The sequence below is a fragment of the Pipistrellus hanaki genome (genome assembly GCF_964339955.1).
Source record: "Pipistrellus hanaki genome assembly, chromosome: 2".
Classification (NCBI taxonomy): domain Eukaryota; kingdom Metazoa; phylum Chordata; class Mammalia; order Chiroptera; family Vespertilionidae; genus Pipistrellus; species Pipistrellus hanaki.
Genome location: NC_140504.1, coordinates 27,991,357 through 28,008,427, shown reverse-complemented (window position 1 = coordinate 28,008,427; position 17,071 = coordinate 27,991,357). Strand labels below are relative to the sequence as shown.

At 42.6% G+C, this 17,071-nt stretch overlaps 1 protein-coding gene across 1 annotated transcript; it reads right to left on the bottom strand.

Moving 5' to 3' along the window:
• Positions 1-218: 218 nt before the first annotated feature.
• Positions 219-17,017, bottom strand: LRRIQ4 (leucine rich repeats and IQ motif containing 4). Its single transcript, XM_084874134.1, has 6 exons — positions 16,357-17,017; positions 9,642-10,684; positions 7,938-8,111; positions 6,315-6,453; positions 5,180-5,376; positions 219-1,353 (listed from the first exon to the last, which is right to left on the bottom strand). Exons 2-6 carry the CDS (start codon positions 10,644-10,646, stop codon positions 1,201-1,203), a joined length of 1,668 nt encoding a protein of 555 aa, XP_084730260.1. The 5' UTR covers positions 10,647-10,684; positions 16,357-17,017; the 3' UTR covers positions 219-1,200.
• Positions 17,018-17,071: the final 54 nt, after the last annotated feature.

Here is a 17,071-nt window from a genome sequence, read left to right as displayed (position 1 = left end):
CTGGCTGGTCAACCTCCCATGTCCCTCCCAAGCCCCAATCAGGAACCAGTGGAGTCCCTTGACTGGGTCTCTTGCAATCCGGGCTGAGGAACACCCCTCCCCACCCCCCACCCCCAGCTCCAAGTGCACAAATTTCGTGCACGGGCCTCTAGTGAATATGTAATTATTTCAAAACTAAAAGTTTGTCTTTTATTAACTTTTGGTCGAGAATATGTTTGTATATTTTTAGGAAACAACTCTGAGACCATGTGGATTCTGGCAACAGAGAGGAATTGACAGGACTACTCCAACCATGAAGACAGAAGAGAAGCAGTCCAGAGATGGGAGTCATTGACGACGCCTTGCCATAATAACAGTCAGCAGCTGTGTATCACTGCAGGTTGCCCAGGACCAAACCAGAGAGGGTTGGACCTGCATTACCACCATTTGCCCACCATCTAGAACTGAAATATCATTGCTGACATGTACACATAAGGAACTGTTTGACATTGTAATTGGGTCTCCAAAGAACTGGTGGCCCAGAAAGAAACTCACTACAGACTGATTTATATGCTTTTCAGCATAACCATTATTGCTTGTCTCATTTTCTATTCTTATATTTCCAGTAGGACATGATCTTACTCATCTATGGGAAGTGGTGAACAACATAGACTGATGAACAAGAACAGACCCAGAGATAAGGAACCATGGGTCAGACTGTTGGACTTCAAAGGGAGGGTGGGGATAAAAGGGAGAGATCAACCAAAGGACTTATGTGCATACATATGAGCCTAACCAATGGTCAAAGACAATAGGTAAGTGGGGACACGAATGGGGGGTTGAGGACAAATATGTGATACCTTAATCAATAAAGACTTTTAAAAAAATAGATGATTCAAACATACACACACAAAAATAACCAAAAGTTTGTTACAGAATACTTTAACGAACCGCCATGTAATTATCAGATATTTCTGCAATTATCAGCTTATGTCCAATCTTGTTTCATTTGGATCCCCCACACTTACCTGATATAATTCTGAAGCGATTCCTGGGTTTCATATCATTTTCTCATAAATATTTCAGTAAAAGTAAGAATATTTACTTTTACACATAACCATAATTTAATGAATAATTTTAGTGTGGTGGGCTCTAATTCCTATATATTTTTGCCTTCTTAATGCATCAGGGTTCATTACCTCAAGTCATCAATATAGGAAATTATTTCTTCTTTTCCTTTGCAGATTTTCCTTTTGCACCCTTCTTTCCTGACTTAGATTTTAGAGAATTCTTTCCTTTCTTTTTCATTTTTAATAGTTCAGAAAATTTCCCAATTCCTTTCCGTACCATGATTCCACGCCACCAGGACTGAATCTGAAAACAGATAAATCCAAACAGTATTAGCTGGTATCACTGGTGATGGTTACAACTCTTTGTTCTGATATGTGGTTTTAGAGATGTGGAGAATGGAATGTGATGAGAACTCTAAGCCATATTATCTCTCTTTCTCAGTTGGCCAGTCATCCAGGAATTTTTTTAAAGTATTGAGTGCTTTTATGCATCAAGCCCTGTTCCAAACTTTTGGGAAACAGCAGTTAAATACTATTGTCACTGGCTTTGTGGAGCTCACATTCCAGTGAAGGAAGGAGACAATAAACAATAAACACATCTGATATAACAAAAAGGTAATATGCAAATCGACCATCACACCATCACAAGATAGCAGTGCCCACAGCGGATCAGGGCTGGCTGCTCCACATGCCTGCAGCCAGAGTACCCTCAGCCCTGCTGGGGGCCTCAATTCCTCCTGCATCCCCCACTGACTGAGGCTCAGGCAAGCAGGACCCGCCAAGGCACAGGTAAGCCTTGAATGGAGGCACAGGTAACGAGGGCCAGCCGAGGCTGCACTGCCGGCAGTGACAACAGCAGAGATCTGATGAGGGTGTCACCTTTCCCTGATCATCGGGTCCCCTCCCACCCCTGAGAGCTCCCGGACTGTGACGGGGGCAGGCTAGGATGAAGGACCCTCCCCATCCAGTGCATGGATTTCCATGTACCAGGCCTCTAGTAAGTGTATAATTAGATGGTGTTTGGTGGCCTGGAGATGGCAGTGCACAGTAAGGGGCCTCGGGCTTGCCTCTCCCCTGCCTTCCTTCTTGTTACTTGTCTTCCTGTGCCCCTGCCTACTTACAGCCAGCCCACCCTTGTTGCCTCATTCAATCCTACTCCCTCACACCTACTCAGACTCATCCCTCCTCCAGAAGTAAACTCTTTGAACCTTTAGCATCCAGAACCAGAACTGTGAGAAAACACATTTCTGTTGTCTCAGCGTTCTAGTCTATGGTCTGTTGTTATGGTAACCTGAGGCAATCATTTTTCCAGTGAAGCCTACCATGACTATCTCATTTAAATTGAAATTCCACAACACACACACACACAACTTCTGGTAATCTCAGTTCCCCTTAGCTTGAACTTTTTTTTCCAACACCATGCATCACTTTCTAACACAGTATATCATTTTATATTATATATTCTTGTTTTTATTCCCACACACTAGACTTTAAGCAATATGAGGAGATTTATGTTTTGTTCGAATCGATGTATTTCCAGTGCCTAGAACAATGCCTGGCACATAGTAGAAGCTCAATAAATATTTGTTGGACGAATGAAAAAGTTAGGTGGGAGTATTTTGTTTTATATGAGGTGGACTAAGGGCAGTTATGAGGATATTTGAGTAGAGACTCAACTAAGTGAAAGCAGAGTTTTGTCCGTACCAGGGGAATTATCTCTGGGCAGAAAGAGCCAGTGTTAAGATCCTGAGGCAGAAGCATGCTTGGACCTTAGGAACATACCAAGGATCCCGTTAGTGACTCAAAGTAAAAAAGGGAAAGATGAGATGGGGAGTGAAAGCAGCAGATCAGTTAGTTAGGGTGGTGATTTCCCAGGGGACAGTACTGCCCTCTAGAAGCATTCTGAAAATGTGCAAGGCTTTTTGTTGTCAAGGTCTTCAATTGTGTGACATGCACCCTGGTCCACAAATGCTTTCCAAGGGTGTGCAGGCTTGGACAGTTTGGAAGCAATCCGTTTCCAAAATTTCAACTTCCATGCGTACCCCTTTCTAAAATGTACCTGCCTAGAAACACAGCTGCCCCTCTGGCACCCTTCTCATCCACTGAATCTGACTAGGGTGTGCTGCCCTGGACTTCAGAAACCTCTGGGGCACCAAATAATAATAATAATAATAATAATAATAATAATAATGATGATGATGATGATGATGATGGCTCTAAGGACAGGGTAACCAATCCTTTTGCCTTCCAGCTCTTTGCCTTCAAGAAAATTGAAGGTAGAACAGTTGATTTGTCTGATAAGGGCCTGCTATCTGATTTGGGGTATAAATCTGGGGAAAGTTCAAGAGATGCTTAAGACTGCCATTGAAAACAAAATGTAGCAAAGAAAAAAAACTTCTTATTACCTTATTTATGGGGACAATGTTTCTCAGCACTTCATTTGTAAAATGAAAAACAGGCATAGGACTGATGCCAAGCCCTGTCTCATTCTAGCCATAAGTAATATTGGTGCAAGAATATATAAACCGTATGAAAAAGTTTCTCTCATTTGTATATGTATTTCCCCAAAATCCTATAGGTCGAATAATTAAACATCAAAATTCGTAATAGATGTTATGTTGTTATGGTCAATTTTATACTACCAATAATTGTAATATGACTAATAAAATGTAATAATCTAGAATATAAAACCCTATGGTCACAGAAAAAAATAATTTTAAATTTTAATTTGCATAAATATTTTTGTTACATATAAGTATGAAAGGTGATCTATAAATGACTTTAAATTTATATATATATAACTAATATAATATATATAATAAAATGATATATACAAGGTATTCCTCAAAAATGTATACACACTTTAACAGTTTATAGCACAATTTTAAAAATGAAGTGTATTTTAATAAACACTGCCTTTATAATTATTTAAAGTATGTGGATACATACTATATAACACATAAAACATTAAGATCAATTCTAAGGGGGAAATGGAATAAAAATAGATGTTCAAGGAGAAAAGAACAAAATGTCTGCCTATAAAATAAAACTTGCTCAAGTATTTTTTAAATTGATGTTGACTGACATATCAATCAAAATAATATTTAGATTCCATTGGGTACACTTAAAATATTGATCTAAGAGCTCTATTTTAAAATGTCGACACTTAAAATTCACTGAAAAATAAAAGCTTTGCAACGATTTGAACCTAGTGACAAAAAAATTTAAATATAAATTTTCAAAATGTGCAAGAGGGTATATGGTTTTTCAAAATGCTCTTAGGAATTCCTGACTCCCGGAAGTATTTTTATTCTTCCAAAGTGATCATTCCTGAATAATACATATTAAAATAAATATTTTAATAGAAACAACTGTCCTTATCTTTCCCTTTATGTTGTAGCTCAGGCTTTACTTTGATTTACTAAAAGTATGTGGTTTTGGTAAGTAATATTTTATTATCTATGAGTTTAATTTCCAGGAAATGAAAAATGGTCGATTTCAGCAGAGGAGAGCTGATCACCCTTATGTGAGGACAGCATCGGTGTGACTGCTGAGTGAAAGGTATGTTTTTTGGGGAGGAGGATTGGAAGTAGGAGTGTGAGAAGAGGGGGCTTGGAACAGTGGAATGAAGAACACTGGGTAGTGACAGAAGTGAACGCATTCCTGCTCTGTCTGGGGTATCCTTATGTCTCCATGAGCTTCCTGGGCGAGACTGGGCTCTGAGTTCTTTGACCCTGGTTAGTGGCAGAGAAGAACCCTGGTTGCTAGACCTCTGTGCCATACATGCTTACATTAATAACTTTTCAGCCTTCTCTTACTGACTTTGTTAATACCAGCTTTTCATCCCAGCGAATACTCTAAGAATTTTAGGGTTTTTTAATATTTGAAATTTTTGGTTTCTTTTGCCTGATTGTTGGCTTCTTATCTGACAAGGAGACAAGGAACAAAAATGCTAGGATGATGTTCAAAATTCTCTCGCGTGGCCCTGGTTAAGTAAATAAGAGTCTCTAGTCCTAAGGACAAGGTAGAGAGGAATAAAGAGCAGCTCCATTGGCTAATCTAATGTGTTTAACACGAACCACTCTCCAAAGCAACTGGGAGTATATTACCCAGAGATTTTGCTGATTTACCTTTGTTGCTACCATTTTCCTCTTTCTTTTCTCCTGAAGGTATTTGAATATAGCCTCTTTGCCTTCAGTGCACACTTCTTTGGGGGGCTCTTCCATAGGATTGTCCATAAGTGTCAGAACATTGAGATTCACTAGACTGTCAAAATCATCTGGAAGTTGGGTGAGCAAGTTTTTCTCAAGCAGTAATTCTCTCAAAGCTGAAACAATATTTTAAAATGATGAATTTATCTTAAAAGACAGGCAAGAATTAAAATGTGAATTCTTTAGTCCAGTCATTTGGAAAGGTTTCCTACTGTGCCATGTCACAAAAAACATCAGATTTGATGAGGCACACCAAAGTTCTCTTCTTTAAAACACCTCAAAGTTGTTGGAGTTAGTGTAAATAAGTATTAGAGACAAGAAATTAATAAACACTAAAAGGTTGAGGACAGGATAAGAATGTACAGTATGGAGCATTACTAACGAGCACTACTCATACCCACGCCAGCCCCTAATCTTTGAATGTCTTGTGGCTAGGTAACAGCTTGCATTCGTATTTCTTCATCCTCCTTTCATTAAAGAATAGTCAGTTTGAAAACATATCTATAAATCTGAAGATTTAGTACACTATGGGGGGAAAATTTTTTTTTTACTCTGGCCCCAGTAGGCACTCAGCAAAAAGCTTACGAGAATGGATATGTTTGAGTGTTTAAATATGAATCCTATATGGCTTTTCATGTCAATCATGTAGTTTCAAAAGCCCACCCCTTGTGATTTCACCACGGTGAGTCAGTATTTTTTTTCTTCTTCAAGTGACTTAGTGACCTAACGTGAATTTACTACAGAGCCTCCAACTCCTAATTCCAACATGCAGGAGGTATTTAGTACATTTTTGTTGGTGGTGCAATGACGAATTATCTTAGCAATTGCTACTTGCTCTTCTTTTTTAAATTCCCAATAAATAATCTACCTTTGTGAGGCTCTGAGCTGTACTAGTCAGGCACCTGACCTTCCCAGTGAGCCAAGCAAGGAGGTAATGAAGTAGAGCCAAGCTCTCTGAACACTGAGATTGGTCTTTAGAAAAGCAAAGAAGCTTTATCAAGGGAAATGCTGGCCTCAAACTCTACTAGGCTAACGGCCTAGGAAGATTCCCCACCTTGTGCTTGGCAGATGGCAACTGGAAGCTGCTTAAGCAGATTGTGGCGGCAATCAAGAATTTCCAGGTTAGGCATTGATCCCAAGGCCACTGGCAAGTACTCAAGATGGTTGTTTTCTATATGCAGCTCTTTAAGAATCTGAAATAATGTCATAATATATCATAATGATCCTTACATTGAAAAACAAATTATAGTAACTAGATTCACCTGTGAGTTCCCATGCTACTTCAGTGAGGGTTATTATGCCTTGGAATAAAGGGGGGAAACATTTAAAGGACCATCATCAAGAAGTTATTTTTTAGTTAAACTATTGGAAATAGGTTCATTCACATTTACGTAGGGAAAACAGAACATGGGAACCTAGTATTTCTTTGTTTCACAAGAACTTTATGAAAAAATAATTTGGATCATTTTACTACACACATCATTTGCTCCCTTTCAATGGCTAATTATAGGTGGCAGTTGCCTCAGAAGTATAATTTCCCCAAATATCAATCCAACATTGCCCACGTGGAAGTAGCCACGTATACAGATAAGTTGACTGCGTTCCAATTCACTGGGCAAAACTTTGTATTTTACCCTGAGATTTTGGAGAGTGTGACATGATGCATAAGGCACTGGATGAAAGACAGAGTTCTATGAAAACAGCTTAAAGAATGGAGAATTCAGAATAGAAACCCTGTGTCATAGGTGCGCACCTGTGCTATACATACCATTGACCATTGCTCAAGGCTAATGTAGTGGCTCGCACCTACTTTATCAGTATTAAGGGTGCAGTACCAGCCGAAACCGGTTTGGCTCAGTGGATAGAGCGTGGGCCTGTGGACTGAAGGGTCCTGGGTTCGGTTCCGGTCAAGGGCATGTACCTTAGTTGCGGGCACATCCCCAGTGGGGGGTGTGCAAGAGGCAGCTTATCGATGACTCTCTCATCTCTAATCGATGTTTCTAGCTCTCTATCTCTCTCCCTTCCTCTCTGTACAAAATCAATAAAATATATATATTTTTAAAAAGGGTGCAGTACCAGAAACATGAAAATATGACAGTTCCTTAAAGTGTGCGTATAGATAAAGACACACTGGTATGGCTACCGGTTAATGAAGTGAACATGTTGCTCTGCTAGGACTTAACACAGGGCCATGGACCCATCTTCAGTGAACCTGGCGCAACAGTGAAATAGATCACAATTTACATTCCACCACGTTAGAATGGGAGGTCTATTGCCCCATCCAAACTGCAGCTCCCAGCAGTTCACCTGTGTGATACTTTCACTTCAAAACAGGACAGCTTTGAAGGGTAACTTATGAAAAGTAGGAACGAAGTGAAAGGCAGTGTGGCTCAACTTCTTGCAATTAAAACTTTCCAAACCACATAGTGGAAAGGCGCATGGCATGACATATCCACTAGCAATCACGATAAATTGTTCTTTAGGTATAAATCTGGGGGTTGGTCAGGAAGACAGTGAAAGGCTCAGAGTATACTAATGGCGGTTGCTAAGAGCTGAGAATCTGGTGTGGTTCATTCCACACACAGCCTGGGAAACAGAGCCATGTTTCCCCAGTACCAACCAACCTAAGGAGCCAGTCAGTGTGTACTCCTTTGCCTGCTCATTGGGGGAGGCTTACCTGTAGTTTCCCGATGTCCTCTGGCATATAGGTGAGCTTGGCTCCCTCGTCTTGCCCAATGTATAACTTCTCTAAAGACTCTACAGAAAAGATTTCTTCTGGAAATGAAGTGAACTGATTCCCACTTAGTCCAAGGATTTTCAGTTTTGAAAGTGCACTGAAGTCTGAAGGTAACTAGAAGTATTCCAAAGAGATAAGTTTCAAGTCAAGATTCTCTTTTAAATCCCCACATGAGGACATGTTTATTGATTTTAAGGGGGGGGGGGGAGATGGAGAGAGAGAGAGAGAGAGGGAGGGGGGGGAGGAGAGAGAGAGAGAGAGAGAGAGAGAGAGAGAGAGAGAGAGAGAGAGAGAGATGAAAAACAACATTGGTCAGCTGCCTCCCCCCATGCTTCGATCAGGGTGGAATCCACAACCTAGGTATGTGCCCTGACCAGGAATCGAACCTGCAAACTTAATAGAGATTAAATCCTAGGTTCTCTCCCTACATCTTAGAGTTATTATCAAAACATTTATTTGTTGAAAGGCAGTTTTAAAAGTCTATGGCAATTAGGAAAACAAAAGACCCACCCAAGGTTTTGAAAACGGAGTAAAAAATAATTTTTTTTTTAAAGAAACTCAGACCTTGCCTGGCCTGTGTACCTCAATGGTTGAGCCTCGACCTATGAACCAGGAAATCTAGGTTAGATTCCCTGTCAGGGCAAAAGCCCTGGTTACAGGCTCAATCCCCTGTAGGGGGTGTGTAGGAGGCAGCCAATCAATTATTCTCTCTTATCATTGATGTATCTATGACTCTCTTTCTCTCCCTTCCTTTCTGAAATCAATTATATATATACATCCCCCCCCCAAAAAAAACCCCACACCTTTTGGCCTAGGATTTTTATAATGTCTGGGGAACACATTCGACTGGTGTCGATGGCCAGGAAAGATAGACCTATTATTTGGTTAGATATTGAATTCCAAGTATCCCTTTTTCTCCCTCTATAGTTGTCTTTTGATTTTCAAATAAACCTTTTTTAATTTTAAATATTAAACAAAAGAAACAAATATAAGTATACCCAAATCTTTTGTTAATAAATACAATAAAATACTGCAATTAAAGTTGAGTTTCTCTACAATACCCTCATTTGCTTGACTACCTCCCTCTTCCCAGAAACAGCCATTGTTAGGAATGTAGTTTTTTCCAGTCCATATTTTAAAAAATATATAATTTTATTGATTTTTTTACAGAGAGGAATGGAGAGAGATAGAGAGCTAGAAACGTCGATGAGAGAGAAACATCGACCAGCTGCCTCCTGCACACTCCCTACCGAGGATGTGTCCACAACCAATGTACATGCCCTTGACCGGAATCGAACCTGGGACCCTTCAGTCCACAGACCGACGCTCTATCCACTGAGCCAAACCGGTTTCGGTCCAGTCCATATTTTTATACTCTTATGACATATATAAATATATAAAAATATTATACACACACACACACACACACACACACACACACACACCCCGAGAGGCCAGATTATTATGCATTCAGAGACCATAACAATCTGGCCACTCGGTGTATTTGTGAAGCCTGGATTGTTTGCACATAAAGTCAGCTAGGAGTCGCTAATTGTTAGACACAGAACCGCAGCAACTCAGGGCAAGCCGTGCCCTGGCTGGGTGAGGGCCTAGCGACAGCTAGGCAGGGAACCGAACTGGTACCTTCCCTATCTTGTTGTCATCCAGCGCCAGGATCTCCAGGTTCCTCAGCGAGCAGATCTGCAAGGGGAAGCTTTCCATGTGGTTCTGGCTGAGGTCCAGGAAGCGCAGGTTGACCAGGCGGCGGAAGGAGCGGCGCAGGGCACGCAGACCGGTGTTGCACAGGTAGAGCAGGTGCAGCGAGGTCCACTTGCAGACCTGGCGCGGCACCTTCTCCAGCGGGTTCCCGCTCAGCCCCACCTCCGTCATCTCCACGAGGCTCTCCAGGGTGTGCGGGATGGAGTGCAGGCGGTTGTAGGATATGTCCAGCACCATCAGCTTGTCGCACTGGCACAGGGACTCTGGGAGCGAGTGCAGGCCGTTGTGGGCCACGTAGAGCTTCTGCAGCTGCGTCAGGTTCCCGATCTCCTCCGGGAGGGCCATGAGCCTGTTGTCGTCCAGGTCGATGATCACCAGGTTGCAGAGGAGGCAGAGCTCCGGCGGGAAAACCTCAAACTGGTTCTGCTTCAGGTAGAGCTCCCTCAGCTTGGTCTGGTTCACAATTTCCATGGGCAGGGATTTCAGGCGGTTGCCCGACAGCCCGAGCAGCTCGAGGTGGTGCAGGTGTTTGCAGATCTCCTTGGGGATCTCGCCCACGTGGGTGCGGTAGAGGCGGAGCTGGCGCAGGGAGCGGATGGTGCTGAGCACCCGGAACCAGGCGGGGAGGATGGGGTTGTCGCTCAGGTCCAGGCCCTCCAGCTTGCTCAGACTTCCCAGCTGGGGGCACAGCTTGCTGAGCTTGTTGTTGTTCAGGTAGAGGATTTTGAGGTTCGTTAAGTGCTGGATATCCTGGGGGATTTCTTCGATGCGGTTATGTTCCAGATGCACTTCTTCTAATTCTTTTAAGGCTAAGACCCCCGGGGGGATCGCAGCTAAGTTCTGATTAGAACCGTCGTAGAAAAAGATTCTTCCAGTTTTTCTGTGGATCGGATTTTGATGGGCTTTCGGTGACTGGTCTACCGATGCCATTTTACATTATTTTGACGGACAATGCAAATATTCAAAATCTGAAATAGTGTGAAAAGAAAAAGAAAAAAAATCAGAGTTTACCTGCCACCAGGGTTGGTATCCTTAAAGAGAGATAAAATTAAAATGTAGTTGATTAAATGTAGCGCTTGGCATTATTCCATAACATAAAATGAAGGGTTTTGTGACTTGTGTTGGGAGAAAAATGAAAGTGTAGAGTCTTTTTTTCTTCTAACAGGTTAACTAATATATTTTAAAATAGTCTAAATTCAGTTTTGTTTTGTTTTGTTTTTTATTTTTTTAAATATATTTTATTGATTTTTTACAGAGAGAAAGGGAGAGAGATAGAGTTAGAAACATCAATGAGAGAGAGTCATCCATCAGCTGCCTCTTGCACACCCCCTACTGGGGATATGCCCGCAACTAAGGCACATGCCCTTGACCGGAATCGAACCCGGGACCCTTCAGTTCCCAAGCCAACGCTCTATCCATTGAGCCAAACCGGTCTCGGCTTGTTTTGTTTTTTAAATTCCCATCTTGATTCTATTTCCAGGTAGACTTTAGGAAGTTGCAAAAGATCATTGGTCCTACAATAAACACTAAGACAACACTAGAAAAATTTAACATTTTAAAATATTTTATTTTTTCCTTAACACTACGAGAGAGTTGTGGATGCAAAGGTCAGGAGAATTAAATTTGAGAGATGGACTAGTCCTCCCTAAATAAGTAGAGACCAGTGGGCGCTTTCATGCCTGTGGCATTTTCAAGTTTGGTGACTGACAGAGGAAGAACAAGCCATCCTCTAGGCCAGTGGTCGGCAAACCATGGTTCACGAACCACATACGGCTCTCGAGCCGCGGTTTGACGCTCAGTTGACTAATGAGTTTGCTGACCACTGCTCTAGGCAACGGTAAGGAGAAACCAGCCAAACTTTTTTGTTGTTGTTAATCTTCACCCAAGGACATTTTCCCATTTGAGAAATGGAAGAGAGAGTGGAAGGGAGGGGGAGAGATAGAGTAAGAGAAACACATCTATTGGTTGGTTGCCTCCTGCACACACCCCGACCAGGTTCAGGGATGGAGCCTGCAACCCAGGTATGTGCTCTTGACTGAAATCAAAACTGGGACCCTTCAGTCTGAGGACCGAAGCTCTTATCTACTGGGCCACACTAGCTAGGGTTTGATTGAAAAAACTTCTTCGCATTTTAATGGGCTTAGATGTGCACAGGCAAATGGGCTCCGTAGTCCAATAACACCAGGACACTCATGTGCTCTAGGTTTTACCTAAATTAACCTATTTAATCCTCACCAGAACCCTAACAAGGAGGCACCATTAGAATTCCTGTTTTACAGATAAACTAAGTAACTAAAAGGGCTCTGCTCGGGATAGAATAGGACGTGGGAGCAGAACCAGAGAAGTTGACTCAACCTCATGTAGGTTTTTAGCATCGTTTATTCACAGGAAGCCTGGTTTTCATTAGAATAATTCTTGGGTGTAAAGTTGCAGGGTTGGTTTTTCTTTCTCAGCCTTCCAAGTCATCTGGGGGAAATGTGTGTGGACTAGCCATCCTGATTTGAGTGAACACGGTGTGTCTGGGCTTCCAGACAAATGAAAGAACTTATTTCTCCTAACCTTCCTCTTGCGCCATGATGAATCCTGACTAGAAGGTCTGAATGTGTGTGTATATCTATTATCTCACCTTAATCAGATATCACATATGTGTCTGGAACCAATTTGATGGCCATCTGAAAGCTATATATGTATTTATCATATAATTAGGAGTTTGTGGGGAACACTTTGTATTGTCTCACCATTATGCTATATCCTAAAACTAATACAAAATAATCATATTTAATAAAAGAGTAATATGCAGATTGACCATCACTTAATAATGATGAGATTTAATAAAAGGAGTTTGTGGGGAACACTTTGTATTGTCTCACCATTATGCTATATCCTAAAACTAATACAAAATAATCATATCTAATAGAAGAGTAATATGCAGATTGACCATCACTCCAACACATAATATGGCTGCCCTTATGTGGTCAAAGATGGCTGCTTCCATGTGGACACAAGATGGCCACCACAAGATGGCCAGCAGGAGAGGGTAGTTGGGAGGCACCAGGCCTGCAAAGGAGGGCAGTTGAGAGGAACCAGGTCTGCAAGGAAGGGCAGTTGGAGGTGATCAACCCTGCAGGGGAGGGAAGTTAAGGGGTGACCAGACCAGCAGAAGAGGGAAGTTGGGGGCAAACAGGCTGGCAGCGGAGCAGTTAGGTATCAATCAGGCTGGCATGGGAGTGGTTAGGCGGTGATCAGACTGGCAGGCAGAAGGGGTTAGGGGCAATCAGAACAGCAGGTAGGTGAGCAGTTGGGAGCCAGCAGTCCTGGATTGTGAAAGGGATGGCCGACTGCTGGTTTAGGCCCGATCCCACCGGGATTGGGTTTAAACGGGCAGTTGGGCAGTCAGACATCCCTCGAGGGGTCCAGATTGCAGAGGGTGCAGGCTGGGCTGAGGAACACCTCCCTCCATGCATGAATTTCGTGCACCGTGCCTCCAGTATTTAACATAAATAAGTAAATATACAAATACTGGTTGTAAAGTCTGGATTTGCAACAGCTTTGCTAGTAATTCATCCACAGTAAATAAGAATGGGGGAAGATTGATTCCTTATTGGCTATTTTCCCCCCTAGAAATTGCTACTGAATGAGATCAAATTAACTTATTACAATCCAATGTTCCTGTGGTGTTTTTAAGTGGAATCACTTGTTGCATCATTTTAGAGTCAAGGTTGGACAATTTAATAATTAGCCCCCTTTTATGTAACTTTAATGTCCAAGAAAACCATTTAGGAAAATGATCAGCCCTTTCAAATTTACATCAAGTGTTGATACTTATGTTTCCATGTGTGATTACACACAAACTGAATGGATAAAATTAGGGCCCTGAGGTTACTATGGTAAGTGACTGACTCTCTCATTACATTTCTAATTAACATCATTTTGAGATTTTTGCCTAAAACTTTACCTGGGAGCTCTATTTTCTTTAATATAGATAAGCTAAAAGGAGCCTTAATTACCTAGGACTAGAAAATCATGTAACAGTAACATTACTCTTTGCTTTGATAAAAATATCTGGGAAGCTATAAAATCCCTTGAAAAAATGTTGTCTCCTTTCAGCGAATACTGAACTGAAAGTTCCATATAGATTTCAGACATCAATGGAAAACTTTTCACAAGCAAGCAACTTGAAGGTATGCTTCCATCCCCACTGTCACCAAATTATTTATCTGAAATAGCTTCTCATACTTGCTTTCTTTAAATAGATTCAAAAGTTGCATCTTATCCATTTTACAAGTGTTTCACCCTCAGTCCCTTCCCCCTACCATCTACTATAGATCTAGTAACTCATTGAGCAAGCTTTTTCTTTCTCTTTTTCTTCTGTTTTTAAATTTGGGTTTTTCAAAATGTTATTTGTATCATGAGCAGGAAAGTTTGGGGCACTATTTCCCTATGAATCACTGACATATTTTCTCAACTCATCAGAAAACAAGAATGTAAAACTTTTCATGCTACATATTCTTTTAATCCATGGGCCAAAATAATTTTAAAATAACAAAACACTTGCTGTCAGGTTTGGCTCAGTGGATAGAGCGTCGGCCTATGGACTGAAAGGTCCCAGGTTCAATTCCGGTCAAGGGCATGTACCTTGCTTGCAGTAGGGGGTGTGCAGGAGGCAGATGATCTATGTTTATAACTCTCTATCCCTCTCTCTTCCTCTCTGTAAAAAAATCAATAAAATATATATATTTTTAAAAATAGCAAAACATTCATTTTCCACCTGCATATTCAGTACCTAAACATTCATGCACAAACAACACCAGAGTCAGTACTTCAGATACTTGTCAGAAAAACCGAATCAGGCATTTATTTATTCTGTTCCAGTGCTTGCTGGCACCTCAGCATCTGATAGCTGCGAAAATAGCTAATGAATATGCTAAATAATCCCCCAGATCCTATGAATTCTATTACCATATTATCAGGATACACCATGCCTAGAACCTATTACCATCCACCCTAATAAAAGAGCAACATGCAAATTGACCGTACCTTCGAGACACGGTCAATCAGGAGTGAGTATGCAAATTAACCCAATAAATATGGTGGGTTAATTTGCATAAGCAGGCACCTGAGTCATCATTATGGTGATGACACAGGCATTCCACAATGCCCAGCTGCTCCAGGCCTCTGGGCAGCATGGGAAGGTGAAAAGGCAGCTCCAGCTAGAGCAAAGGCAATGCCAGCAGCCAGTGCAAGGAAGCCCCGTTCTTGCATGAATCTTCGTGCATAGCGTTTCTAGAAATTAAATACCAAGCCGTTGGCTTTCTAAATAGAATTACAATAAAAGAAACAATCATTTGGGAAAAAAATACTTCTGGATCGTCTACAAAATTATAGTCAAAGACATATGCATTAAGTTATTTATATTAAGATTTATCTGCTAAATTCTCCTACTCGAGGGTACCAGAGAAACATAAATGCTGCCTTTTATTGAAGCCAGGACTCCATATCCTCATATATTCCCTTTGGCTCCGACTTCTAGAAAGCTCAGATTCGAGTTAGACCTACTCTGGGTTCTTGACACATAAGTACCCAATGAATCCACTTAGGTTTCCTTCCAGCTAACTCAGCAACATCTCCCTCACCTCCCTAACACTCAGTGCTTCTCAAGGGAAGGTCTTTGTCTCCCCCTGTCCCCCAACTATATCCCTCCTTTATCTGAAAATCATTCCATGAGGGGTAACGAGAAATACGCTGATGGAACTGGGTTGTATATGTGATCAGTGTTTTTTTCACCATCTGTTTAGTATGGGTTTTGACAGTGCAGGCTGTGTTTTTGTGTAAACACTGTTTCTGTTTCTGTTTTTGCTAAGGAGAATAGGACTGTAGGTTCTGTTTGGTTAAAGCAGCCCTTTTCTGTTTATTCTGTCCTGACCCTACTTATTAGTTCCTCTCTAAAACAAGAATCCGATTCTGCATTTCTTGCTCCCTTGGAAGAACATCCCTCTCTCTCCAATGCAGCAGCAATTAATTAATTAATCCCCACCTCTCTGTTCTTTCCTTTATATTCTTAACTCAAAAACACTTTAAGGGGGGCTTAGGGAAAGGCAGGTGCTGGATTCTACCTGCACTAGATTGTAAATACACTTTGGTATTTCAAGCCACCTGTCAACTTTGTTGGCAGTACATAGGGTGAGTGAACACATAATTGTCTGTTTTCTATCATCATCATGGTTAACCTGAAGAAATGCTATTTCAGGTGACGTTTAGACTCTGTGGGCACAGGGCTTCAAGAGACCTCTGCCTTGTCCAGCACAGCAATGTCCTGGCAGCGGAGCACTGGTTGGACTTGCCTGGTGGGACAGCATGAGGGAGAGGATTCAGGCATTTTGTTTTTCACCTTTGAACTATGCCTATAAACAGCCTGGTTTCCCTTGGAGGGTCTCTGTCTGGCTCCAGGTCCTAGTCAGGGCCTTGGACTTCCTTCTCTTGAACCCATAGCAACCCCAAACAGAAAGCCTTCCCTTCCCTCCTTCCTCTTCTCCCTCGGATGTCCAAGTACTAAATTCTGATTATGCCACCCTGAAACTATTTCTGGGATTCATCCCTTTCTTTTCATTCCCCCCAAGTCCAGTCTTAGCCGAGGCCTTACTATTTCTCCTGGGTTATTGCAGCTGCTTCAGACCTCATTTCCCCTGCGATGTGTCCAATCCATTCTCCAGCAGCTGTGCTCCCGAGGATGCACAGGACTCCACGTGGGCCCGTTCTGCCTGCAACCCTTCCTCTGCACTCTCCTGGGCAACCCCAAGTACCTGCACGCCTCCAGCACACACCGAGCAGCTCCGCCCTCTAGCGGGTTCACTCCACCAGGCAGGGCTTTACCTCCTCCAGCAAGCCCTCCCAGGTGCTCCCCCACTCTCAAAGGCTGATCCACACCGTCCCTTTGTGCTCCCTGAGCTCCCCGCCCTATCCGTGCCGCTGCTACCATCTATTTATCTGCCCTTGGCCCCCACAGGTGTGTGCACACCCTTTGGGGAGGCGACTGTGTCATAATCATCTTTGTGGTCCCGGCCCAGCCCGACGGCAGCGCCTCCTATAAACCTGGAAAACGCGTCCCTGCAAAGCTGCCGGGAGCCCGGCCTCGGTGGGACATCCACCCCCGGGCGTACAAGGGCGTGATCTGGCCCCGGCTGTGGCGACCGTGGAGCCCGCATGGCAGGCGCAGTCACACTGCCTGTCCAGACGGGGCTCCTGGCCCCTGTAAGTAAGGGCCGGGGACCCCGGTGCGGTGCAGGGCGGTGAGATCCGGGTCCCAAGGCATTGCCCAGCACGCGCTCTCGATCCCCGAATCCCGCAAGCGCAGTACG